A 27,967-nucleotide genomic window follows, 5' to 3' on the forward strand; every position below is an offset into this window, starting at 1 on the left:
ATGTCTTGTAAGGGCACATCCCTGCCCAGGGCAGTGGTAGTCGCCGTGGCTCGGGTAGAATGAGCCCGTAATCCAGCCGGGGGCTCCTTCCTAGCCAAAGAGTAGCATGCCTGGATACACAAGATGATCCACCGGGAGATGGTCCTCTTGTGCACCGCTTTCCCCTTCTTAGCGCCCACGTAACCAACAAAGAGTTGGTCATCCACCCGGAACTGGCGTGTGCGATCCAAATAGAATGAAAGCGCACGTTTTGGGTCCAGACGGTGGAGCCGCTCTTCCTCTTTAGAAGGGATGCAGTGGCGGAAAGAAGGTTGGCAAGGTGATAGACTGCCCAATGTGGAAGGCCGTGACAACCTTGGGCAGGAAAGAAGGTTTGGTACGGAGCACCACTTTGTCCGGATGGACAGAAAGGAAAGGTGGAGTACAAGAAAGAGCCTGGAGCTCACTCACCCTCCTGGCAGAGGTGATGGCAACCAGGAAAGCCGTCTTCAAAGTCAGAAGGCGAAGAGGACAGTTGTGAAGTGGCTCAAAGGGAGCGCACATCAGAAATGTAAGAACCAGGTTCAAGTCCCACTGAGGCATCACAAACGGAACAGGAGGAAACGTGTGTGTGATGCCCTTAAGAAATCTGTTTACAATAGGGGACTTGAACAAAGAAGGCTGATCAGGAAGCCTGAGAAAGGCTGAAAGGGCAGAAAGGTAGCCCTTGATAGTGCCCAGAGCAGAGCCCTGCTGGGCAACATAAAGAAGGAAGAGAAGGACCTCAGAAAGAGGGGCAGAAAGGGGATCCACAGCCTTTGCTGTGCACCATGCCACAAATCTGTTCCACCGGCAGGCGTATACCGACTTTGTGGAGGGACGCCTGGCTGCCAGAATCACATCACAGACTTCAGGAGGCAAGTCGAATGGCCTCAACTGTCGCCGCTCAATCTCCACGCATGGAGGTGGAGGCTGGACAGGTTCGGGTGGAGGACCGTCCCCTGCTGCTGCGACAGAAGGTCCTCCTGAAGGGGCAGGCGGATCGAGGGACCGACTGACATGCTGAGTAGCTCGGGATACCAGTATCTTCGAGCCCAGTCCGGAGCCACAAGGATAACTTGGGCCCGGTCGCGCCTGATCTTCTTCAGCACTCTGGGCAGAAGTGGTATAGGCGGAAAGGCGTGCAACAGACCGCAACTCCACTCACGCCGAAAGGCGTCGCCGAGCGAGTGCCGTCTTGGAAACTCCAACGCGCAGAACTGATAACATTGCGCGTTCTCTTCTGTGGCGAATAGATCTAACCAAGGCTCTCCCCATTGCAGAAAGAGGCCTCTCGCCACGTCCGAGTTCAGACGCCATTCGTGATCCACCGAGCACCGACGGCTGAGTTCGTCCGCCCTGGTGTTCAGAGAACCTGCCAGGTGTTGAACCGTCAGAGTCACGCCCTGACGTTCCAGCCATTGCCAGAGGCGCAGAGCCTCCTGGCAAAGGGTCCACGACCCCACACCGCCCTGTTTGTTGCAGTACCACATGGCGGTGGTGTTGTCCGTGAACACCTGCACTACACTCCCCTTGACAAAGGGGAGGAATGCCTTCAGTGCTAGGCGAATCGCCCGCAGCTCCAACATGTTGATATGGAGCCGGGACTCCGCCGGAGACCAGATGCCTCTGATCTCCGCCTCTCCCAAGTGGCCTCCCCAGCCCTGGAGGGACGCGTCCGTCACAACTACGTGCTCCGGTTGGGGAAGGGAGAGGGATCTGCCCCTGACCCAATCGCGGTCCGTAAGCCACCACTGCAACTGTCTCGCAGTGCCCTCCGAGATCAGGACATGGTCGGACAGGTTGCCCTGATGCTGGGCCCACTGAAACTTCAGGTCCCACTGCAGAGCCCGCATCCGCCATCTGGCGTGATGCACCAGAAGGATGCAGGAGGCCATCAGCCCCAGAAGCCGCAGCGTCAACCTGACCGAAACCCGGGACAACGGCTGAAAGATGGGAATCAGAGCCTGAATATCCCGGACCCGCCGTTCCGGAGGATAAACCCGAAACTGCGCCGAGTCGAGAACCGCTCCGATGAAAAGGAGCTTTTGAGAGGGACACAGGTGTGATTTCGGCACATTGATGGAAAACCCCAGCTCGTGCAGGAGGTCTGCCGTCATTTGAAGGTGGTGGACGACTGTTTGGGGCGAGCCCGCCTTCAACAACCAGTCGTCGAGGTAGGGGAAGACTGAAACCCCTAACCGGCGCAGATGAGCTGCGACCACCGCCATCACTTTCGTGAACACCCGTGGGGCGCTGGTAAGGTCGAATGGGAGCACGATAAACTGAAAGTGCTCGTGGCCTACCGTGAACCGCAGGTAACGCCGGTGGGCCGGCAGGACGGGGATGTGAAAATACGCATCCTGCAAGTCCAACGCTACCATCCAGTCTTGTGGGTCTAGAGCAGCCAAGACCTGAGCCAAAGTCAACATCTTGAACTTCTCCTTCCGGAGGAAGCCGTTGATGTTCCGTAGGTCCAAGATAGGACGTAGGCCCCCTTTGTCCTTCTTGGGTACCAGAAAGTAGTGGGAGTAGCAACCACACCCTACTTCTGGCCCAGGAACGCGCTCGATGGCCCCCTTGGCCAAGAGGGCCGTAACTTCCTCCTGCAGAAGTGTCAAGTGGTCCCCCGACACACGGTGGTTCTGCGGTGGCATGGCTGGAGGAGTGGTCTCGAAGGGGAGGGAGTAGCCCCTTCGGACGAGCTGCAGCACCCACCTGTCCGACGTGATCGTGCGCCAGCGGGAGTGGTGATGGCGAACCCTGCCACCCACTGGCGTCACATGGGCCCGAAAGCTCGGACTAGGAAGATTTGGAGGCTGCTGCGGGGGGAGGTGTGGACTGACCTCGCCGCTGTCCCCTACCGCCACCCCGGCGGAATCCACGGCCGCCACCGCGCTGAGGAGCGTTCTGCGGAGCGTGGCTGGCAGCACGTGTGGGACCGCCCCTTCCGTGGCCACGAAAGGAGCGAAACGAACCCGTCTGCTGGCGCTGGGTCGAGAGACCCAAGGACTTTGCCGTGACCCTGGAGTCCTTGAAACGCTCAAGCGCGTTGTCCGCTTTGTCGCCGAACAGGCGACTGCCATCGAAAGGCATGTCCATGAGGACATTCTGGACATCCGGCGAGAAGTTGGAGGATCTCAGCCAAGCATGGCGACGAATCGCCACCGTCGTGGACATCGCCCGTCCCAGCGAGTCGGTCGTGTCAAGACCACACCGTATAGAATACCTCGCCGCGTCCCGGCCTTCAACCAAGGCCTGGTTGAGCTTGTCCCGCACCTCCTGCGGGCATTGCGGCAGACACTCCGCGACCGTATCCCACAGAGAGTGGGTGTAGCGGCCTAAGAGGCACGCGGTATTGCAAGACCGCAGCCCTGCACTCAGAGACGAGAAGACCTTCTTGCCAAACTGGTCATATCGCTTAGATTCCCGATCGGGCGGGGCCGTCGGGAATGCGGACTGGGAAGTGGAGGCTTGGATCACCAGACTCTCAGGGGAGGGATGGGTGGAGAGGAAGGCAGGGTCGTCCGAACACGGACGGTGACGCCTGGCAACGTTTCGGTCAACAGGTGAACCGGAAGCGGGCCTGGACCAGGTGCCCAAAAGGACATCCGTCAGGGCGTCATTAAACGGCAGCAGAGGCTCCTGTGGGCATGACTGCGGTTTGAAAACCTCGGTGAGTTTGTTAGGTTTCACCTTAGCGACGGGGAGCTCAAGGCTCAAGGCCTTGGCAGCCCTCATCACTAACACCGAATAGGCAGCCCCAGCCTCCGACGCCAGAGTGGGAGGCGAGACAAACCCAGGGTTAGGCGACTCGTCCAGACCACTGGCATCACCTAAGCCACCTACCCAGTCCACGTCGTACTGGCATGCTCGTGACAAAGGGTCCTCAGACCCCTCCCAACCCTCTCCATAATCGTCCTCATCGCCATAGTTCGAGTTAACGATATAGACCGGCTCCTCGGAGCCAAGGGGCCCCAACGGCGCCGGACTCGGCGTCGGACGATGCCGGTCCGACTCCGCGTCAGGAGTCAGAGAGGGAATGGGGGTGGCGCCGCACGGCGCCGGCGCCCCGACGCCGGCCGGAACAGACGGCGGAGTCACGGCGCCGCGCGGAGGCGGTACCACGGGTTGCCCCGATGTAATCGGCGCCGGAGAGGCCGGTTGACCAGCCGGCGACGACCCTGAAGGGCCCAGCGGCGCCGGGGCCGGAGCACCCGGCGGCGTCGGGGCAGGTGCACCCGAACCGCTCGGGCCCCCAGACGGGACCGACGGGCCCGCAGGCGTCGTAGGCCCCGCCGGAGGAGACATCGCCCTCATAGCCATGAGGAACTCCTCAATCTCCTCGCGCGACGCGCCTTCCCCAGGGACCGACGGGTATGGGGCAGACGGCGTCGGCGACCCACGCGGGGCCGCGGGGGTGGGGCCACCCGAACCCCCGTCCGCATCACGCGGGCGTCGGGGGGAGTCGGGGGTACGATGACGACGCCCCGACTTCTTGTGTCGCTTACCTGAGGAACCGGAGGAATGGTGACGACTCCCGGAGCGCTCATGGCGGCTCCGCGATCGTTCTCTCGACCGCTCCCTCGACCTCCGACCGGACCGGGACCGCTCTCGACGCGGGGCCGACACCCGGAGCTCGAGCAGCTTGCGGGACCGCTCCCGCCTAGCTTTACTTGTCAAGGCCCGGCAGTCGACGCAGGACTCCACGTCGTGGTCCGCGCCCAGACACCGGAGGCAGAGTCGATGGTGGTCGGTGACCGACATCAGGCGGTCGCACCCGTCGCAACTTTTAAAACCGGGCATCCTACCGGCACCTGAAAGAGTTAGATGTAACAAAAACTTGGTCAAAAGACCGGAGTACTGCTCTTCGGATCTGCGCTAACTGGCGCGGAAAAAAGAAGAACTGACGTCAGCGCGCGGAGGCGGCGTCATCACGGCGCACGACGCCGACGACGCGGAGCCGCAGGGGACGCCTGCAGACGACGCCTACCGACGCGCAGGGGTACTGCTACGCAAAAGTTTCCGGATCCAGACTGACGCCTGGGGATATTCTAAGGTAAGGAATCTAATACTAACCTGTTTCTTTCAGATGCACCCGACGGCGTCGGGGCCGAACCCCCCGACCCGCTAGAGGCCCCAGACGGGTCCGCTGGGCCCGAAGGCGCCGCGGAGCCAGTCGGAGGAGAGACTTTCCTCATGGCCATGAGGAAGCGCTCGATCTCCTCCGGCGTCGCGTTGAGCCCAGGGACCGGAGGGTGTGGAGCTGAACGCGGCGCCCGCGACTCCGACGGAGCCGCGTGGGCGGTGTCAACCGAACCCCCGGCCGCATCGCGCGAGCGTCGGTGGGAGTCCGCAGAGCGATGACGCCGCTTGGACTTCTTGTGCTTCTTACCTGACAACGACTTCGACCCGGAGGAGTGCGGCCTACTCTTGGAGCTGTGGTGGCTCCGAGCCCGAGACCTGTCCCTCGACCTCCCGAGGGACAGAGACCTCTCGCGGCGCGGGACCGACTGCCGGAGTTCAAGCAGCCTGCGGGACCGCTCCCGCCTGGCTTTCGAAGAGAGGGCCCGGCAGTCGGAGCAGGCCTTGTCGTCGTGATCGACGCCTAGACAAGTTAAACACAGGTGGTGAGGATCCGTGACAGACACCGTGCGGTCGCAATCCTCGTAGTGCTTAAAGCCGGGCATCCCTACGGCACCAATCGAAGTCGAAAGACTTCGAGAAATTATCAAAAAACGATCAAAAAGTTAGTCAAAAATTGACTAGGGTTACTGCTTTTTCCAGATCTGTGCTTGCTGGCGCGGAAAAAAGAAGAACTGACGTCAGCACGCCGAGGCGTCATCTAAGTACTCCGACGACGTCATCACGGCGCCCACGACGGACGTGGAGCCGCAGACGATGCCTACCGACGCGCAAGGGTACTGCTACGCAAAAATTTCCGGATCCAGTCTGACGCCTGGGGATATTCTAAGGTAAGGAATCTAATACTAACGTGTCTCTTTCAGATATAGTTAACTATAACTCGCGCGCCCGCAATGCACTGCTGATGACGTCACATATTACATCACTCATTGCCTGGTCAGTGACATCACTCATGACATCACTGATGACATCTCAAATGACATCATCCTTGTGAAAGAGTGACAGACCTCCTCTCAACGTAATAGCGTAATATAACCCTTGATACACACATTAAAAAATAGAAACTAAAATTTTCAAAAAAAAATGGAAATACCAATTCCAGTTAGAACAACCTATTCAGTAATTCTAAAATCTACATACACATCCAGTCATTCACTAACAGTTCTATATAGGCACTCATACATGTACTCACTCATCATATGTACTCATACACCTATAGATCTTATTACACACCGACACACATCAATAGAGTTACTCACACACAAAATGACACATGCAAATAAACTATCAAAAATCCATTTACTTGCATATACAGCTATACACCCACCACTACACTTATTTCTACAGAACCGTACACATACTTGATCTCTTAAACAATCACTTATAGAAACACATACTTATTCATACAGGAACTCTTACAATCTCTCGCGCTCACATATACTCACTTATATACATCACTTTTATACATCAATACTCACATATACTAGTTTAAAACATATGTAGTTACTCAAAGATACTATTGAGACAGTGATTCACTCACTAACACACACTCATACACACACTCATCCACCATACAGTCCTGCACACATGCGGTCTTCAAAACACATACAGTGAGTCACCCATTCATGCATCTATGCATGAGTAATACCCCCCACCAAACCATACAGACACTCATACTGATACTCTAAAAACCAACTAATAACCCATATCGACACTCATGTAGCTAGTCACCAACCCATGCAGCCACTTATACACAAAGTGAGACACTGATACAGATATTTACATATTTAAACATTACTCGCTAATACATGTATTCGCTAAGATACACTTAATCAATCAGTTATCCAATCAATTTTACACAGACCGAACAGAATCATCCATTTAGACACTTATATACCCATTTATTCTTCCATCGACCTTTAGATATACATATATAAAAAAATATTTATTTTTCAGAAAGACACATTTACAGGATGATGTCATCAGTGATGTCATTTGAGATGACATCAGTGATGTCATGAGTGATGTCTCTGACCATGTCATGAGTGATGTAATATGTGACGTCATCAGCAGTGCATTGCGGGCGCGCGAGTTATAGTTAACTATAACGGGGGAATTTCAATGGTTTTGTATGAGTGAAATGTCCAGCTAACTAGAACGTGTGAAACCTATGGTTTTTCAGTGAATTTCTAAGGTTTTTTAAAAGCTAATTTTGAACTATAACGTGTGTGAAACCTATGGTTATTTCAGTGAATATATATATATATATATATACACAATATATATATATATATATACACACACACAATATATATATACATATACTTAAGCTGCCAAAGAATCGTTGCTCTCACTAGTGAGGGTGCAGCTGGTCGCGAAGACGGTTCTATGATGAAGTCAGAGGACACATAAGGCTGAGCACACGGGCTTGATATGCTTAATTCAATTTATTCCAGCTCACTCCAAAATCAAGACGCTAACATACGCGTTCTGGCCACCTGGCCTTCGTCAGTGTTAGTTCACACATTGTTTGTTACCTTTAAATAAAAAATTATTTCATTTGTCAGTTAAAATAATTAACACAAATAAACAAAGGACTTTAGAAAGGCTCACTCCTGAGTACTTCCATGGTTGCCATCTTAACCTGCCTATTATTATTAATACCTCGTGCTGTGTGAATAGACGGGTTGCATTAACATTTGAGAGTACGGGTTCGGTGGAATAACATGATTATTTAAATTAAATCAATTAAATTGTTACATGATGAATCTGAATGGATTTTATATATCTCCACCCCACATGGCCCCAATACTTCATTTTGGTCAATTGCCGGTGATGTAATTCATTACCACATATCGCAACAGATCCGATGTGAATACATATTATTTCTTTGAAAAATTACGCCCTTAATGGGCAGGCAAGCCCTCAAAAAAATCCCAGATATACTAATGCCTACACAGCCAAAGAATAATGAATAATAAACTTCATATGTTAGAGATGTACAAGGCGGTCATTTGGCTCATTACTCATATCAAAGGGGTGTTGTTTCCAAAAAGAACGTGATAATATGGTTCATCAATAAACCCAAATATTCATTGCAGGTCTCCTATGGTCAAAAAAGAGAGAAACCTTATCCCTACAGCTCTAATTAATATTGCCCTCACATGGGGCCAATCTCTGCCACTACATTTTATCCCACAAATGCCCAAAGTTCTTCTACACTGTTTAGTCCCCACAGGGCACAGGTTTGAAGCTCAACAATGTATCTGGCTTCCAACTGCCGCAGCAGCCTGACCCTATCTCCACCCCTTTCTTTGATGGGCACCTGGTCCCAACAGAAGTAACAATTTGTCACTTTGTGACTCATGGGCTTCTGCAAAATGTCTGGCCACTGGGTAGGCACTGTTATAGTTGGTTATTGCCTGTGTGTGCTCCGGTATAGGTTTCTTAGCTGGATGAATCGTACTTCCAATATACTGAAGACAGAAGTCCTCGTCCTCGGTACCACCCCTTCTGCATGGGACAGCACCTGATGGCCGAAAGCCATCGGAAGCCCACCTACCCTGTCAGACCATGCCAAGAATCTCTGCATCGTACTCGACTCATCACTCTCCATGAACCGACAGGTCAACGCTGTCACCTCCAGCTGCTTTCGCATCCTCCGCAAGACCTTCAAGTGGATACCCCCTGCGTCAAGGAAGACAGTCACCCATGTACTCATTACCAGCAGACTGGACTATGGAAACACATTCTACCCTGGCATCAACAAGTTCCTACTCCGCAAACTCGAGACAATACAGAACACCGCCGCCAGACTCGTCCTCTGCATCCCCCCCCCGACACAAACACATCAGTCAATACCTACGAAGTCTCCACTGGCTCCCAGTGGAGAAAAGAGTCACTTTCAAAATCCTCACTCATGCCTCAATGACAGAATCAACGAGAAGGCCTCGTGAATTCCACAATAGTAGATGTCCCTCTCACTACTATTCAAGAAATTCAAACTGAAAGGCTCATCAGGTTTGAGAAATCAAATCCATGGAGTGGGGGACTATGCAACAATGCAACGGAACCAGTTCTCCTTGAATCAACGTTTCAAATTCAAAATAAAAGTCAAGACAACACTCAGGTTGCAATTTGGCCAAAAACAAATGTGTACACCAACGTTTTTTCAACAAAAGCATCTATTAATAAAAGCTTCTACATTTTTTCAACAAAAACATCAAATAATAAAAGCTTCAAAGTTTTTCAACAAAAACATCAAATAATAACTTCAACATCTGAACATTTTTCAGCAAATACATCAACTATTAACTTCAACATTTCAACGTTTTTCAACAAAAACAGCAGAAATAACTTCAACTAAATACGATGCCATTTCAACAATTGATCCTACAGCTACTGGCTATTTCATTAACTAGGATACGTTTTCCATGGCTCCACGTGAACAGGAAGCGAAAGCCAGACCAAAAACAAACATGCAAGTACAAACTTTTGAACCTTTTCCTTTCCAAAAGATACAGACCTGGCTTCACCATGAGTAGAACTATAGGAATTTTTGGGTTCATCTTTTTCTGTTCTGGCTTTGCTTAGAGCTAGCTTTTAGTATGACTTTTAGTGGACACGTTCTACAACACAGGATCAACATAAAACTGAAGCCACGTCCATTTTCAATTCAAATGCAAAAGAAACTTGTAAATGTATTTGACCTGAACAAACCTTTATATTCTAAATGATGTACTTAATTATTCAGTTTTTAATTCTGATTAATGTATTTTGCACTTTCATTCATTTTCATTTATTTTTAACATTCATTCAGTGATGTCATTACCTTCAGTACATTTTTCTGAAAATTGGGTTAGTGATACAGTGTATAATATGCTGTCTGTTTTGGGAATAATTGCTACACTTTCAGATCATGAAATGTTAGAGATTCATTCGTATTGTGACGCTTAATACCTGTTACCTTCATTAAGGTTATCAACTACTACACAATTTTAATGCATCTAGAAATGTGGTTGTTTAAACATCAGTAGGAACGTTACCAAACACCACCAAACACCATCGCACCGGGGTGGGATAGTTGACATACATCAGCAGGGGCAACATTAGATGCTATTTACAACACAATAGGACAGACCCAGTTAGGAAAGTATGGGTGGTTTGGCCTTTTTGACACAAATACCTGTCACAAAAATGACTCCTGAACGTCACTAAAGGACTCAGTATACATAGGCCAGACCTACGTTATGTACAGATAACATCCAGAGGTAGCAAAATTCTACAGTGTAGGGAAGTTGTGCCAATGACAGTAGTGAAACAAAAGTTTCCTTTGTAAAATGCAATGCTTAAGGCAATCTGAAAACCATGCTTGTGCAGCACTTTTTATTTTTCATTTTACATCAGCTAAAGAAATATTTTTTCTTTTTTTGCAAAATAACACTCTTAAATACAGACTGCCCCTTTTTCCTTTTTGATAAATTTTGTCTTTCACATACAAGCAGTGTGATACACCTTGGGAATACCTCGAACAGGAACTATGCCTCTCATGGTTTCTAATATTTAAAAGACCAGTCTGAAAAGGCTGCAACGTACTTGTTCTCTGATGCCTGTTTGTTGCAATGAAGAATGCGTGGTCATAATCTGTCTGACACTTCCAAAGGAAAACGCCAGTGGCAATTACCACCAGGCTGGGTCTGCTGAAGTCCCATGCTTAGCTGTGTCAAAGCGTATTCCATCAAACCAAAGTATTCCTTGCAAATCGTGGGTGCCTTTTGCTTCCTTTAGCAGCACCAAGGTATGGATTACAGCACCGGCTTCCACAGAGCCAGCGGCTGGCAGCACTGTTCTTTCTGGGCTCCCACAATTATTATGCGAGGTATTAAAAAGGTCTGTTCCCTGCAGCAACTAGAAACGAAAATGTTGTGACTCCCAGCCAGCACTTTTTATCTCTATTTTTTGTCCTGAAACACATTTTTTATCTTACTGTTTCAACTTTCACCGAGTGCTTGGAGCTTTCCCTCTAAATTGACCTTTTTTTCTAAAAAAAAAAGCATGGTCTTCTGAAAAAATCTGTAAGAGTTTTCAATTTTATAAACAGAAACTTTTATAAGTAACTACTGACTCTAAAGAGTATGTCTTTTTTTTAGGACACTATAGATTTTTCCTGTCTCCACAGAGTCTATAGTAATTTTACATATTTTAACAGCTGCTATTTTTTCAGCTCATAAAACACTCATGCAACTACCTGCCAATTATATGCAAATGCCTATTTTAGTCACGTAGTTTGCTTTTAATGGGTTATTCACGATTGTCCATAGATTGGAGTGGGTTTTATATACGAAATTGCGGCCCTACCATAGGTACTCTGTCTCAGAGGCACAAATCCTTCGTGCCACAGAGACAGGCAGGCCCTTTCACCCAGTTAAGGCCAGTTAAGGCCCTTTTACCTAGATTAGCCCTCCCTTTACAATAACGAGCTAACAGAGGCTGTCCCTTATCTGACGTGTGCTCTGGGTACAGAAGACGGTCCATCCTAAATACGTCATCTCCATGTCACAATGAATTCTTAGAAACAGACCCTTAGCTCTTGGGATTTTCCCGAGCCTCCAAGAACTCATTAAATATGCATGACGTCAATACCAACATTCCAAGGCACCTACCCGGTATAAATAAACCTCCCTTTGCCCAAGCAAAAGAGAGGAGACCGAGACTTCCATACCGGAGGCGCTGCAACCTGCGTCATGCCACAGCTCCAGCTGGCAGAGGTCCATCACTCATCTGTGGGTGTCCAGCTCGAGATCAGGATGAAGTCCCACTAGGGTAATGGGGTTAGACTAAATCCTAGGGGGATTCTTGGCTCTCTAAGACCTACACACATGCTTGGTACACTTAGGTACATTAGTTAGGCATCATAGGGGTATAGGCTTTATCTTAATGCATTCTGTATTTCATGTATGTGTTCATTACTATTGCAAAATGGTAGAACTATACAATGGCTGTTTATTTAACTGCACTGCTGGCCATAATTCTCTGCTACTGTCCAACAGTTGTTGCAGCACTTACAACCAGTATTAGAATAACAACTGTGCAATACATTTTATTGTAAACACACCGACTGTTTCTTCTATGTACTTCTCTGAGATGAGTGACTGAATGAAGGAAAAATATTACGGAGACTAATGAAGGTATCACAGGCCGTCCCTGTACAAGCTCTTCGCCTCGAGTTCTCATTAACCAGCTTCTACTCCCGAGGAATTGCTAATGTCATCAGGTGGGCATATAATCTCCTGCAGGCAGAGGAAGGAACTCTTCGATCTCTGCTCAAAATATAAACAATGGACTGTGACTCATCCAAACATGTTTTTAAGAAAAACATGTCAGTTGCCTTTAAGCTAGCGGAGATTAATATTGATTTGCTGCTAGCCTGGACACCATCCCAACTTAAACTCTTTTTGAAACATTTCACCTCAAGGCTGAGCTTTGATCTAGACCTTCTGGATTGTTCTAAACTATCTACATATTGGAATTTCACTGAAACTATAACATACAAGAAAATTCAACAGTACATTGCTTTAAAACCTAAATCATTCTGTCAGGAGAGCGATTGTTTTGCTGCGGTTCGGTATTTTACCAGTCAAAACTGTAACAGCCAAATGGCACTTAAAATCTCTAAATGTAATTTGTGTAATGGAGGAGAGCAAGATGTCGAGCATTTAATGTTTGCCTGTTTAAATCCAAAGGTGGTAATGGCAAGGAAGCGGTACTTGCAAGCCATATACATTAAATGTAGGATTAACTCAGCAAAGGAACTGATCACTCTATGTAAATTCCCGCCAAATGAATTTGCCTGTTATAACTTTTATACATTTTTTAAATCTTTTTTAACATTGTATTAGTACAATAAATTTTACTGTTGTAAATAACCTGATTCATATGTCTAAAATATTTGTGGTCCTCAGTCGAGTACCAAAGCAAATAAAAATAAATAAACTTGAGAAAAAACTTGAGTGACTGAATGAAAAGTAGTATATTGTTTCCACGATCCTGAGGGATCAGGGTTTTATGTTATGTGGTTGCCAGAAGCTATTCCCTTCTTGTCTTCAAGAAGTTTCTAGTGGCCTCTGAGCTAGCTGGTACACAGTAATTAAGCTTAATATACATAATAGGGGCATACTGACCTCAGTCCTATGCCAAGCCTACCGTGTATGTTATTTCAATGCGCAGAACCGATAAGGAAAATAGGAACTACACTACATGGTTGTGGTAGTCCGTCATGACGTCCTTGTAGGTGGTGTGGTTTTCGATTGTCTTGGTGTTTCTCCAGTTCTTCTACAGGTGCGTCTGGCTTCTTGGAGAGCGGTGGTGAACCATTGTCTGTCGGAGTTGCAGGGCGAGGTCGTCTGCGCAGTTGGAGATGCAGTTGTAGAATTTTCTGGCTGCGTCGTTTGCGTCGGGTGCCCAGGTGTGGTTGTCTCGGGTGAGGGTGGAGTTAAGTTGCTCGTCGGTAACCATGCTCCAGTTCCTTCGAGGCGGGCGTGGGGCTGGTTTGGATGCCTTGGGTTTGTTGATGGCAAAGTGTATGCAGTGGTGGTCGGTCCATGGTGGCTGCTTTGTGTGGCTCAATTGGACGCGGTTATCTGCCGCGAAGATGGGGTCGAGGGTGTGTCCTGCTCTGTGGGTCGGTGTGTTGCGAATTGTTTAAGGCAGATGCTGGTGAGGTTGTCACCAAGGATAGGGGAGTTTGGGTCGCTGGGGCTGTCGAGGTGGAAGTTCAGGTCTCCAATAAGTATGTAGTTTGTTCAGGCAATGGCATGGAGTGCGATGAAGTCGGTGATGGTGGTGGCGAAGGGTGTTCAGGGGCCGGGGGGTCTGTAGATGAGGGTTCCTCGGAGTGTGGCTTTGGGGGTGGTCTGGATCTGGAAGTGCAGGTGTTCGGCGTAGGGGAAGGTTTCGCTGGAGGTGGTGAGGCGGAGGGTGCTCTTGTGGCTGATGGAGAGGCCCCGCCTGGGTGTTTGGGGCGGTCTTTCCCCTAGAACTTGTATCCATCTGGGAGGGCGGTGTGGATGTGGGGGCGGAGGATGTGTTGGTCCAGGTCTCTGTGAAAAAGGAGATGTCAGGCGAGAGTCGAGTAGGTTCCAGATGAACAAGTTACTTACCTTCGGTAACGCTTTTTCTGGTAGATACAATATCTGCCTGTGGATTCCTCACCTTGTGAATATCCCCTTGCGTCAGCAACATTCGGAAATTCTTTTTGTAGCCTCGCGCCGACGTGGACTAGGACGTCATAGAGACACGACCTCGCTCGCGACTCCGCTGACGTCACCGACGCCTACAATAGGCCCACGCCGGCGTGATGACATCAGTTCCGCCCTTTTTTCCGTGCCATCGAGGCACATGGACGGACCAATGACAGTAGAAATGCATACAGTATACACAGTACACAATAGTAAAGGCAAAACACACAGTGTAAAGCAAAAGCAGGAAAGCTATAGAAACATTTCCATGACAGCAAAATATATATACATTACATTACAGTAACACTGGTATAGAAGAGTCGACAACGGGGAGGCGGGCGGGCATGTGAGGAATCCACAGGCAGATATTGTATCTACCAGAAAAAGCGTTACCGAAGGTAAGTAACTTGTTCTTCTGATAGATACATCTGCCGTGTGGATTCCTCACCTTGTGAATAGAGTCCCACAGCAGTCCCCACTCCCGGAGGAGGGTGTCCACTCCTCTATACCAGGAAATCCTGAAGGACAGAGCGTGCAAAATGACCGTCCCTCCTCACTTCGGTATCCAAGCAGTAATTCTTCGCGAAAGTATGGAGGGAAGACCAAGTTGCCGCTCTACAAATATCCTCGACAGACACACCTCTAGCCAATGCAGAGGTCGAAGACTTGGCCCTTGTAGAATGAGCCCTTATACCCTCTGGTGGTTCCTTACCGGCAAAGAGTAGCAGATCTTAATGCAGAGGACGATCCATCTTGACAAGGTTCTTTTATGGACCGCTCTTCCTTTCCTGCAGCCAGCAAAGCCAATGAAGAGCTGGTCTTCCAAACGAAAGTCCTTGGATCTGTCCAAGTAAAAGGACACCGCCCTCTTAGGGTCCAGACGGTGCAGTCTCTCTTCTTCCTTATAAGGGTGAGGGGGAGGATAGAAGGTAGGTAGGGTAATGGACTGCCCCAGATGGAAGGGAGTTACCACCTTAGGCAGAAAAGCAGCCCTGGTCCTAAGAACCATTCGATCAGCATGAATGGTCAAGAAAGGGGGCTTGAAACTAAGAGCTTGAAGCTCACTTACCCTCCTTGCCGAGGTTATTGCAACGAGGAAGACTGTTTTAAAGGTTAAAAGTCTCATGGGACATTTGTGAAGAGGCTCAAAAGGAGCACCCATCAAAAAAGTCAAAACAAGATTTAAGTCCCACTGAGGCACAATAAAAGGAGAAGGAGGGAACCTATTTGTGAGGCCCTTCAAAAATCTTAAAACCACAGGAGACTTAAAAAGAGATGGCTGGTCAGGCAAGCAGAGAAAAGCCGACAGCGCAGAAAGATAACCCTTCACTGTGGCAACAGCAAGCCCCTGTTGCGCCAGAGAAAGTGCAAACTGGAGAACATCAGACAAATGGGCTCTCACCGGGTCAATAGACTTTTCCCCACACCACGTGACAAATTTCGACCATCTATAAGATTAAATGGACTTAGTGGAGTCACGCCTGGCTGACAAGATGACATCCACAACGTCAGGCGGAAGGGAAAAGGAATTCAGGTTGCCCCGCTCAATCTCCAGGCATGAAGGTGCAATGTCTGGAGGTGGGGGAGTAGAACCTGCCCCTCCATCTGAGAGAGGAGGTCTGCCCTGAGAGGGAGACGGAGCGGCGGGTGAGAGGAGAGGTGGAGAAGATCTGTATACCACACCCTTCTTGGCCAGTCCGGGGCGACCAATATGACTTGGGCCCGGTCCTGGCGAATCTTCCTCAGAACCCGAGGAATCAAGGGTATGGGAGGAAACGCGTAAAGGAGTTGATCTCCCCAACTCAACTGAAACGCGTCCCCCAAGGCTCCTTGCATCGGAAACTGGAGACTGCAACGACAGGCAGTGAGCATTCTCGCGAGTGGCGAACAGATCCACCCGAGGAGTTCCCCACATCTGAAAGATGTCGTGAAACACCTCCGGGTGAAGCCTCCACTCGTGGTCGGCAGAAAACTGCCGACTGAGACTGTCTGCACGCATGTTCAGAACTCCGGCCAGATGATTCGCCATCAGACAAATCTGATGGTCCTGAACCCAGGACCAGAGGCGCAGAGCCTCTCTGCAGAGACACTGCGACCCCACTCCTCCCTGCTTGTTGATGTACCACATCGCGGTCGGGTTGTCCGTCAGGACTTGGACCGAACGACCGCGAAGGGAAGGGAGGAAGGCCTTGAGCGCTAAACGAATCGCCCGCAATTCTAGAAGGTTGATGTGAAGCAACCTTTCCCCTGGAGACCAACGACCCTTGACCTCCAGATCCCCCAGATGAGCACCCCACCCTAGAGTGGATGCATCCGTTATTACTGTGGCAACCGATGGAGGCAGATGAAAAGGCTTTCCTTGAGACAGATTGCCTTCCACGCCCCACCAATACAGATCCGCCGCAGCTTCTCTGGAGATCCTCACAGACTCCCTGAGATCTCCGTTTTGCTGATACCACTGCCTGCGGAGGCACCACTGGAGTGCCCTCATGTGCCAGCGTGCATGGTTGACCAACAGAATACAAGAAGCCATCAGACCGAGCAGGCGAAGGACCTTCAGGACTGGAACGACCGCTCCATTGTAAAATAAAGGAATCATTTCCTGTATGTCGCGAATCCTTTGAGGAGGAGGGAATGCACGACATACAGTTGTGTCCAGTACAGCACCTATGAACAGGTTGCGCTGGGAGGGCACCAGGTGAGATTTGGGTACGTTTATCGAAAAACCCAACCTGTACAACAACTGGGTTGTCTCCTGCAGATGATGGAGCACAGTCTCTGACGATTCTGCTTTGATCAGCCAGTCGTCCAGGTACGGGAATACAGGAATCCCTGATCTTCTGAGATGCGCCGCCACCACTGCCATCACCTTGGTGAAGACCCGAGGTGCAGAAGTAAGACCAAACGGAAGGACCGCAAACTGGTAGTGCTGCGATCCCACCGTAAAACGGAGATACCTCCTGTGCGACTTCAGGATTGGAATATGAAAATACGCATCCTGCAAGTCGAGTGACACCATCCAGTCTTCTTCCAGCAGAGCCTGAAGAACCTGAGCAAGTGTGAGCATCTTGAATTTCTCCTGCTTCAGATAAAAATTCAAGATCCTGAGATCCAAGATTGGACGAAGTCGGCCATCCTTCTTGGGAATCAGGAAATACCGGGAGTAGCATCCCTGACCCCTTTCCTGCTCTGGGACCACCTCTATCGCACCTTTTCTCAATAGAGTTTGGACTTGCTCCTGGAGGAGTAACAGATGTTCCTCTGAGCAATACCCCTGGCAAGGAGGGCAATTGGGAGGGAATTCCCGAAAGGGAAGTGCATACCCAGTTTCTACGAGATTGAGAACCCAAAGATCTGATGTAACCGATTCCCAATCCCGTAGAAAGTGGGTAAGCCGACCCCCCACTGGGCCTACATGATCCTGAATGGCGGATCTAGGGCTGCTTCTCTGTGGCTGGGGGGTTGGAGGAAGTGGAGGAGGAAGAGGCCTGACGTCCTCAAGGACGTGCTCTCTGCTTTCCCCTGTATGACCTATACAAGGTATTCTGCTGCTGCTGTTGTTGCTGCTGCCGACCGTGTCCATATGAACGAAAGGAAGAGCGACCAAACCCTCTGAATTTCCTGGTTGTAGAACCTCTGACCTGAAGGCCAAGAGATCTAGCAGTTGCCCTGCTGTCCTTGAATCTCTCCAAGGCCGTGTCTGCTTTTCTTCCAAAGAGCCCCTCACCATCGAAAGGCAAATCCAATAAAGCCGACTGCACATCAGCCGAAAAATCAGACGACTTCAACCAGGCTGAGTGCCTCGTGGCAACCGCCGTGCCCATGATCCTTGCCACAGAATCCGTAGTATCAAGCCCACTTTGGATGACCTGACGGGCTGCCGCTTGAGAATCAGACAAAGCTTCCTCAAAGTCTTTTCTGTTATCCTCAGGGACCTTAGGGATTAATGAACGCATAGAGTCCATAAGAGCATGAATATATCTGCCCATAAGGCAAGTGGCATTAGAAGACTTCAACGCCATACTAGCCGAAGAGAAAGTCTTTTTTGCAATTTGGTCCTGTTTCTTGGCCTCTTTATCGCCAGGCACCTGTGGAAAAGCACCCACTGATTTTTTAGAACAAGCGGCCTGAATAACCAAACTCTCAGGAGAAGGATGTGAAGACAAAAAAACAGGATCCTCAGGAGCCACTCTATACCTCCTAGCCACACTTTTTGAAACTGCAGGAGCAGAAAAAGTTTTTTTCCATACCTCCATAATGGGATCTTTTAAAGCATCATTAAATGGAAGTATAGGCTCCACTGCCGAGCTTGGAGAATGAAGAACCTCAGTCAGTAAATTCGACTTAAATTCGACAGTAGGCAAGGTCAAACCCAAAAGTCCTGCTGCCTTCTTCATGACAACATGATATGGTTGCACATCCCTGGAGGGTGCATCAGGCCCTGAAGGTAAAGACCACTCCGGAGAAAATTCAAGACCACTCGCCTCTGCCAGGTCCTCAAAACAACTCCCATCCAGCTCGCCCTCCTCCACTTCAGAAGAAGATTCATCAACCCTCTGTTCATCAAGAAGACGTTGAGCTTCTCTCCGAGATCTCATTTTAACTCCAAGTGCAGTCGAATCCAACGCCGAATTCGACGACGTCGGAGCCGACTTCGGAATCGAATCCAAGGGCTTGGAAGGATGCTCCATAGATTTGCTAGGAGTCGGTGACACCGGAACCGGAGTCGTCGACCTCGGCCGAGCCGGCGTCGATATCGGCGTCGACCTCGGTGGAGCTTGGAACTGCCACAACGGAGTCGGGGTTGGCATAAACGGCATGAAGGGTGCCGAAGCATATGAGTGAGGAACACCCAAATTAAAAGCCATGGGACCCATGGGACCCGAAGGTGCTCCAGAGGGGTACCACGATCTCGAGAAGACACCAAACATCGCGTTTAAAAACGCAGAGGGGTCCTGACCTGGAGTCGGGAATGGTGGATGCTCAGGTCGATTTCGAGGCAGGTTTGAATCCGCTTCCTCAACAGGATTCGAAACCTCCTCCTCAACAGGAACTCCATCGGTGTCACCTGGAGCCGGAGTCGGAGACGGAGCCGGCGTCGGATCCGGAACCGGAGCATGGACCATCGACACTGAAGGCGAAGCCTCACCTTCTTGATCGGACACTTGCGGAGGAATTACTTTCGATTTTATCCTCTTGGGAGACTTCGATCTAGAACCAGACTCATCACCTGAATGATGGCGGGATTCATGCCTCCTTTTCTTATGCTTCTTACGAGAACCGGAAGCGTGATCAGACGAAGACTTCGAGGCCGACGCCTCTCGAGACCTCGACCTGGATCTCGACTTCGATCTCTTCGAGTGCTTCGAGGATCTTTTAACTTTACTCGCCTTTAGCTTGGCCACAAGAAGTTTAGATTCCCTTTCACGAAGAGCCTTCGGATTCATCTTCTGACATGAAGAACATCCATCAACGTCGTGATCCGAACTCAAGCACCAGATGCAGTCCTGGTGGGGGTCCGTAACGGACATCATCTTCCCACATTCTCTACAAGGCTTAAACCCTGTCTTCTTTGTCGACATGACAACGGTAGCAAAAGGTCAGAGAATGGAGAATCGAAGAAATAAAGTAACAATATACTATATAGCTACAGAGTATCCCGAAACCGTTAGCGTCGACGACGCGGAAAAAAGGGAACTGATGTCATCACGCCGGCGTGGGCCTATTGTAGGCGTCGGTGACGTCAGCGGAGTCGCGAGCGAGGTCGTGTCTCTATGACGTCCTAGTCCACGTCGGCGCGAGGCTACAAAAAGAATTTCCGAATGTTGCTGACGCAAGGGGATATTCACAAGGTGAGGAATCCACACGGCAGATGTATCTATCAGAAATTCATGGCGTGTTTCTGTACGAATCGTATGTTGAGGATGATGCATTTTAAGGTGTCGGCGGTGTTGGAGGCTGGGGTGGCGGTGAGGGTCTGGCGCCAGTGGAGGCAGGAGAACTGGCCGTGGGTCATGTTCGGCAAGGCCTGTTGGCATTCTCCAAGTCTTCCAGGGTTGAGTGCGAGGAGGGTGGTGGGGTCGTAGCGATGGGTAGTGGGAGGTCCAAGGTTCCTACCGCTAGCCACGGTCAGGGCGTGGAGTGGCGCAGACGGGCTTGCCTTAGCCGTGCCCGCTGTGTGTGGCCGGCATTAAGTAAGGAAGGTGGGAGGTAGGAGAGGCTGGAGCGGGGGAATTCCAGGGGGGTGGGGGTGGGGGGGGGAGAGGGGTCGCAGGGGCAGCAGCGGCGAAAGGAACAGGCAGGCACAAGAACATAAAAACAGTGGTGGAATTAGAGCAAGACACAGATGGGCACAATAACGGTGGCACAACAGGGAAAACTTAAGAAAAAAAACATCTGAGAAAGGTTACAGTGGTTGCAGGCAGTCTGGTCCCAGTTGGAGCGGTCAGCAGGTGCAGGGGCGGGCAGCAGCCTCCAACCTCCCAAGGAGGAGGTCGGGGTCTGGAGGCAAGACACGGCACAGCGGAGCTACGGGGACAGAGTGGACCTAGACTGAGGAGATAGAAGTGTAAGGATCGGCAGATTAGGCCACCCATGCCAAGATACGTACAAGGTACATCTGCAAGGAACGAGAGAAAGGGGAGGGACCTGTCTTGCCCATGTACAGTGAGAACTAGCACATGAAGTGCTAATGCCTGAAAAGAGTAAAGAAGAACACTACGTAGGGTAAGAATCAGTCAATAACCATGCCCCTTCCCATGCGTCTGCTCGGAAAGAAGAGCATCAGATAGAGTGTAAAGAGAGAACCTCTGGTCTAGTGTGGAGAAACACTCAACAAAACAGGAGGGGCTGGCAGGCGCAAGAAGAACCCGGTGCACCATCTTCCGATTTACACGGTCGCACCAAAGCATGGCATGTGGAGTTCCCTATAAGGGGTACCATTGTGCCAAATATACAGACGAAGTACCCTGTAGAACATGGAACAAGGCAACAGTGCATCCGCACAATACCATGAAAATACTCCAGTCTTAACTTTGGTAGAAAGCAAAAGAAAACTGTGCAGTCACCACCGTAAAAACCCAACAGGGCCAAAATATAGGACGTTTCCAAAAAAATGGACCATAACCGGTCATCAACAGGGTAAGAATACAAGAAAAGAAAATACCTGTCGGAGCAGGAGCACCATACCGGATGCCACTTGGAGGCGATGAGCCATTGTACACCTGACAAAATCTGAGGTATCAATACCACATTGAATCAGCAATGTTGCTGACTATCATCCATCTTGGAGTAATTGATTAAGAGGGGCCCAGGCTTCATCCAGGAGAAAAGGGAGAAGGCACTAGACAGAATCCCACAATACATGAAAAAGTGGCCCAGAAAACAAGTGATATTAAGTGAGTGCAAAGCAGAACTGCTGGCAGAAAAGATATACCGACCAAGAGTATCGAGAGTCCTTAACCCGCTGTCTGGAGGGACGTCCAGAAGGGCACCCAATGTCAGGGGAGGCTGTAGCAGCCTGAACCACGAAGCTGCGCAGAGTATGCAGCCGGAGGAGGCAGACTGGGTTTCCAGGGGCAGCAAAATGCCTACGAGCTACAGACCAGTCCAACAGGGCCCCTGAAACACGCTTAGCCCTTGTGCCCAGCAAAATATCAAATGGGGCCTCACTGAAGGGAGCACAGGCTCAGACCTTCTCTGGCCCGGATGAAGAACCACAATTAAGAGATCGAAGGCAGAAGGGAGCTGCAACTTCAGAAACACTGCAACCCTCCTTGGAAGCTCAGCAAAAGCAGAGCTAGTCTCAGTAGCAAGGGCAGGAGGAGAAAATTAGCTCAAGGAGGGGGGAGGACTCAATACCACTAGCCTCACCAAGTTTAGACACCCAATGAAACTCCAGAGGAAGCTGAGCAGCATCACTCATGTCATTACCTATTCCATCTAAACATCGCTCTTCTGCAGTGAAAACTGCTGAGGGCTACTCAGAAGAAGAAAGGTTGCCAGGGGTGACACACTCTACAGATGCCACTGCCAGCGTCAATGCGGCGAAAACACAGTGTCAATGTGCCAAAAACTCAATGTCAGATAGCAGAGATACAGTAGCGGCGATTGGCACTGTTGACTTTTCAGCCAGCTGAGCAGACACTGATGTCGCAGGTGGGAAACCCAAGGGGCTGTGCACCAGACCACAGACTTATCCGATTACGGATACAGAAGGCCTCACTGACATCCGGGTGACCCTCCAGGCATGAATTCAGTCAAGGATCCTCTGGCCTCCTTTAGGCAGAGAAGAACATCAGAGGGAGGCAGAGAACCAAATATAATATGAAGAGAGAGCTAATAGTCTCTCAATTGATCCAGAGTGGCCCGGCGCAGGGGAATACCGGATGGCACAGGTAGACTCTCGCTCAGAAACCTAAACCCGAGGATGTGGAGAGGCATCAGAGATTCAGTGCATACGGAAAAGGCAGGGCAGGCCGTAACTTCGACTGCTTACGGCGTGACTTACCAGTCGACATCTAGGATGAAGGACGCTCGCGTGAGGGACTCCTAGAATAGGATCTCAAGCTGTCCTTGGAACAAGAAGACAGGGACCGACGGGGGGCCCTTGACCACCGAGCTGGCAGGATAGTCATGCTATTCTCCTACAGCGCAGACGGCCAAAGCTGAGGACCGAAGCCATACTCTTCAGAGTCATTGTGAAAACCCAGACAGCACATACAAGGACTAGGAGGGTCCAGGCCGACAATGTCATCCACAGGACCCGGACTGCACCAGAAAAAAGCACACTGTGCCGTCGACAAAACATCCAGAGAGGCCAAAAATTGCCAGAGCACCGCTCTCCACATCTGCGTAGAAGACCGTAAAGGAGGAAACTTATGTCAGGGGAGGGTTTATATGGACTCTGTTGATGTCACATCTGGTGGACAACGTCATTACGGAGTCGCTCGATGCCCTTTACCGATGCGCAGAGGTACTGCTGTAGAAGAATTGCCGGATCCAGTCTGGTGCTTGGGAATAATTCAAAGGTAAGGGATCTGCAGTCAGACATCTCTATCAGATAAGCCCTAAGTTACCAATCTGCACACTGGTATTACCAATTGTTCACGCTTCATGTCTGAGGGCGCGGAAAGAGAAAAGCAAGAAATTGACATTAGCAAGCAAGGTGGCGCTTATGTTCAGCTCCACTCCATAAACGTGAAGTATCCATCTTTGGTACCATCTAAACCTGATAATTTTAGGCCATTACTATTGCTCCCTTTTATTGCTAAATCTATATGTTTGACAGTTGCATGCAAAGGTCAAGCTTTTGTCAAAGAAATTCCATCTTGGATGTTTGAATTTTCATACCAGTGTTTAGCACTGTACTGTTGCCTGCTTCGGTGTGAGATGAATCAAGAGTCGATGTGGATGGACAAAGCGTTGGGGCTCTGAATTTGTTAGACCTATCAGCAATATCTAACACAGCGGAAGAACATGTCCTCCTCAGTAGTCTTTCCAAGGCTGTTAGTGGAGGCCTAGTACACCAGTGGATGAAATACTTTCAATCTGACTGAACCCAGATGGTTCAGTTGGAATCTTTTACCTCGATTGACAGTTGATGGCTAAAGGGTACTTCACATTGACCTTCCCTGTCATTCTCTATTTGCATCCTTTAATCTACGTAGTACATCAAGTGAGCACTGCCTTATTCGGATGCAAATGATGGTCAGCTGTTGCTATGTATAGGGAGACAAGATTGTGTTAAACCTAAGTGATTACTGGAGGCACTAGATCTTGTTCATTGTTGAATGAACACAAATTTCCTTGTATTCAATCCTTCAAAAACCAACGTCCTCTTCACTCACAATGCTCACAATGTATGGGATAGAAGACTGTAGCCTCATTACATGGTGTCACAGGGCCCATGGGGGGCATTGTCGACTTCTCTAAGTTAGCATGAGAACGCTACAGATTGCCCACTGCTTTGCGCACTTTACTACAAGACTTTTTATTTTTGCAACGGTCTCTATTGCCATTTTCACATGAGAACCCATTGCTGTGTTCACACTCTGCAGGTCCCTGGTATTTTGTCTGAACATTGTGGGCAAGGTCGAACAACAATGCTGCTTGTTATTTTGTTCTGGCCAGGCCTTAGCACCAAGACAAAACATACCGTTGCAGCTGTTTGGGACAATGTACTTTGCTCTTAATGGAATACAAGAATACGTAGCACACACTTAGATAGGGACCTTTCCAGAGAGAAGAGTTAGACAGCACCTATGATGTAGATCTACCCTTTATAGGCTAAGGTATGGGGTCTGCAGACAAAGCCCAGAGTTCTTCTAATCTATAATACTACTACTTCTATGCAAGGGGAAGTATGTTAGACTATACTGACTTTTCTTAATGAAATCTCCTTTCATGATTTATGGACCAACTGCTATGCTGACCATACATATTTGCATTATGCATTATTCTGCTTGTTGTGGCACGTATACTGCATATTAGAGCAAGTTAGTTAAAATAAATATTTTCAACTTTTTTGTGTCTCTGTCAAATCTTATTGTGAACAAGTACAAGAGTGCGAGCGAAAGGAGGTGTCTTGCAACTGCGATTCCTGAGAGATTCGGTAGTGTTGTGTTCTGGGCTGTCTAATCACTTGTTTCTCTGTGAGTAGGAGAGCAAGTGAGACACTATAGCTAGTCAGTCCTACGCACATGGGTTCTAAGGTGGTAGGATGACTCAGTCCCTATTAACTAAGGTCCCATAATCCTACCCATAGTTCTGTTTTTGGGCAGAATTCCTGCAACAGTGGGTCCACACTCTTGCTAAGTATTTTATGTCTTACTTGATCCAGATTTGACTCAATTCTCACGTCCATGCTATTTCATACCTTAGTTAAAAACTCTACAGGAAGATACTTCTTTTTCAGTCTCTTCCAGACAGGATTATGGTTGTTAAAGCCTTTATGTATTCCTCCATTGAAAGACCCATTAATGTAATGATAATACTTTAGGCCTATGTGTAATAAATCTAAATCAACGTCAACATCTTCAAAATGCCACACCTTGATCCATCTTTAATATCCTAAACTATAACTCTTTCTGGGTAGCTTCATTTACTCCCTATTCAGAAATGAGTTCCCTTTAAATTTTTCTAGATTATACATAGAATGTTTTACAATGCAAACCGCAAAAGGGCTGGCCCAACATTTCCACAACCACCAATCCTGATCAGCCTGAGATTTGCTCCAAACTAACCTCTCGTAGTTCCACATCAAAACTGACCACCATTAAGGATTTCTAGATTATTGCAAATACAGCCTATCTAGGTTTACTGGGTGCCACTGTTGTTAATTTGTTTCATGAGTAACTGTTTGATATATACTCAAATGTTGGACAGTGCTCCAGGGCGATATGTTCAATAAGCTGATCCACTATTTCTAAAGTATTAAATGGCGAAATGTGACCGCTAACTTTGTACTACTTTGAACAGCGAAACATTAGCTATTTTGTAAATTGAGTACCACTTGAGTGTCGATTTTTGAAGACCAGCTATGACTTGTATGTTTACCTGTTTAAACTAAAATGAAAACTAAAAAAAAAAAAGATTTCTTAAAAAAAAGTCTGGCCAGTTCAGGTGAAGTTTCTCAACGTGTGCTAGGTCCATACCTTAGTTAAAAACTCTACAGGAAGATACTTCTTTTCAGTCTCTTCCAGACAGGATTATGGTTGTTAAAGCCTTTATGTATTCCTCCATTGAAAGACCCATTAATGTAATGATAATACTTTAGGCCTATGTGTAATAAATCTAAATCAACGTCAACATCTTCAAAATGCCACACCTTGATCCATCTTTAATATCCTAAACTATAACTCTTTCTGGGTAGCTTCATTTACTCCCTATTCAGAAATGAGTTCCCTTTAAATTTTTCTAGATTATACATAGAATGTTTTACAATGCAAACCGCAAAAGGGCTGGCCCAACATTTCCACAACCACCAATCCTGATCAGCCTGAGATTTGCTCCAAACTAACCTCTCGTAGTTCCACATCAAAACTGACCACCATTAAGGATTTCTAGATTATTGCAAATACAGCCTATCTAGGTTTACTGGGTGCCGCCACTGTTAATTTGTTTCATGAGTAACTGTTTGATATATACTCAAATGTTGGACAGTGCTCCAGGGCGATATGTTCAATAAGCTGATCCACTATTTCTAAAGTATTAAATGGCGAAATGTGACCGCTAACTTTGTACTACTTTGAACAGCGAAACATTAGCTATTTTGTAAATTGAGTACCACTTGAGTGTCGATTTTTGAAGACCAGCTATGACTTGTATGTTTACCTGTTTAAACTAAAATGAAAACTAAAAAAAAAAAAGATTTCTTAAAAAAAAGTCTGGCCAGTTCAGGTGAAGTTTCTCAACGTGTGCTAGGTCCAAAACATGGCATAGCCTACTTATCCTATTTAGGGAATAGCTTTACTATTGTCTTGATAGGGAGACTTCAAGCAGCCATAGAACGCCAATTTTAACACAACCCAGTTACACTTATTGCAATTCTTTAACCATAAAGAGGTGACAGCTTATTCAATAAGCTGAAATAATGTGTATACTTCTGTCAAAGGCTGCTGCCAGGTGTACAAGCCTGCTGCCTGCAGAAAAATTAACTTGAAGGGCAAGGGCAGCAAGCATATTACTCTGCTGACACCTCCCCATGACAAGTTATATAATGCTCCACGATCCAAGGGAAATAATTTCAACAGGCTGCTTCACGCTGTAAGCAGCCTGGCGCCTGAGAATATTTTTAAAATACACCAGCACAGCAAACAGTTTCCATTAAGTAACACTGACATGTAGAGAAAATAGTGGGTGCGGTGCCTTGTGACAATCGTATGGCCCTGTACACACAAGAACTGGCCATGTACGTCACTGAGAAGCACAGATCTTTGGAAAAACAGTTTTAGAGAGCAATTTCCAAGATTACTATAAGATGGCAGCCCCCTCCTGTAAGTAGGAAACATCAGCAAGGAAAAACAGGGCATCAACAAGTCAGGGTGCAAAAAGGCCTTATACTATCCTAGCCAGTAAAATAATAAATATGAATACCTTTCTTTTTCTGTTCCATTAGATGACGTACTTTCAAATGGCTTTGGGAATGCCATGTATTCAGTTTTTCCTGACAGATTATGATCATGTGGCAGTTGCTGGTCACACTTCTGCTGTGCAATATTTTGAGAGAAATCCGTGAACCCAGATGGAAACTGAGTGTTGAAGTTAACCCCTGTCACAGAACATATTAAAAAATGAAAGTTAAAAAAGACTCTTTGAACATGAATTCTTCTTTCTACTGTTATATTATTAAAAGTGTTGGACAGCATCCAAAAATGTACTAAATACACACACAGGGAAATCATGGAGAAAGTCATTTGAAATCAGATTTGACATCTAAAACTTATAAACCTTATATGTATATTAAAAATATATTTAAGATAGATCACGTTAAAAAACAGAAGATCATTCAATGTACTATTTATTGTTTTGAGCAAAGTTGGTGAACCAGTGCCTATGGAAGGACACCC

The 27,967-nt window shown here is 48.2% G+C and overlaps 1 protein-coding gene across 6 annotated transcripts in view; it reads right to left on the bottom strand.

The window, feature by feature from the left end:
* Nucleotides 1-27,967, bottom strand: part of PCM1 (pericentriolar material 1) — a 1,361,399-nt gene that overhangs the window by 480,054 nt on the left and 853,378 nt on the right. For all 6 annotated transcript variants that reach the window (XM_078678108.1, XM_078678107.1, XM_078678103.1 and 3 more), the window contains one exon: nt 27,495-27,669. In XM_078678108.1, the coding sequence (XP_078534234.1) occupies nt 27,495-27,669 (175 nt within the window). The remainder of the gene's footprint in view (nt 1-27,494; nt 27,670-27,967) is intronic.

The sequence above is a fragment of the Lissotriton helveticus genome, chromosome 2_2 (assembly GCF_964261635.1).
Source record: "Lissotriton helveticus chromosome 2_2, aLisHel1.1, whole genome shotgun sequence".
In the NCBI taxonomy this organism is placed as follows: Eukaryota; Metazoa; Chordata; class Amphibia; order Caudata; family Salamandridae; genus Lissotriton; species Lissotriton helveticus.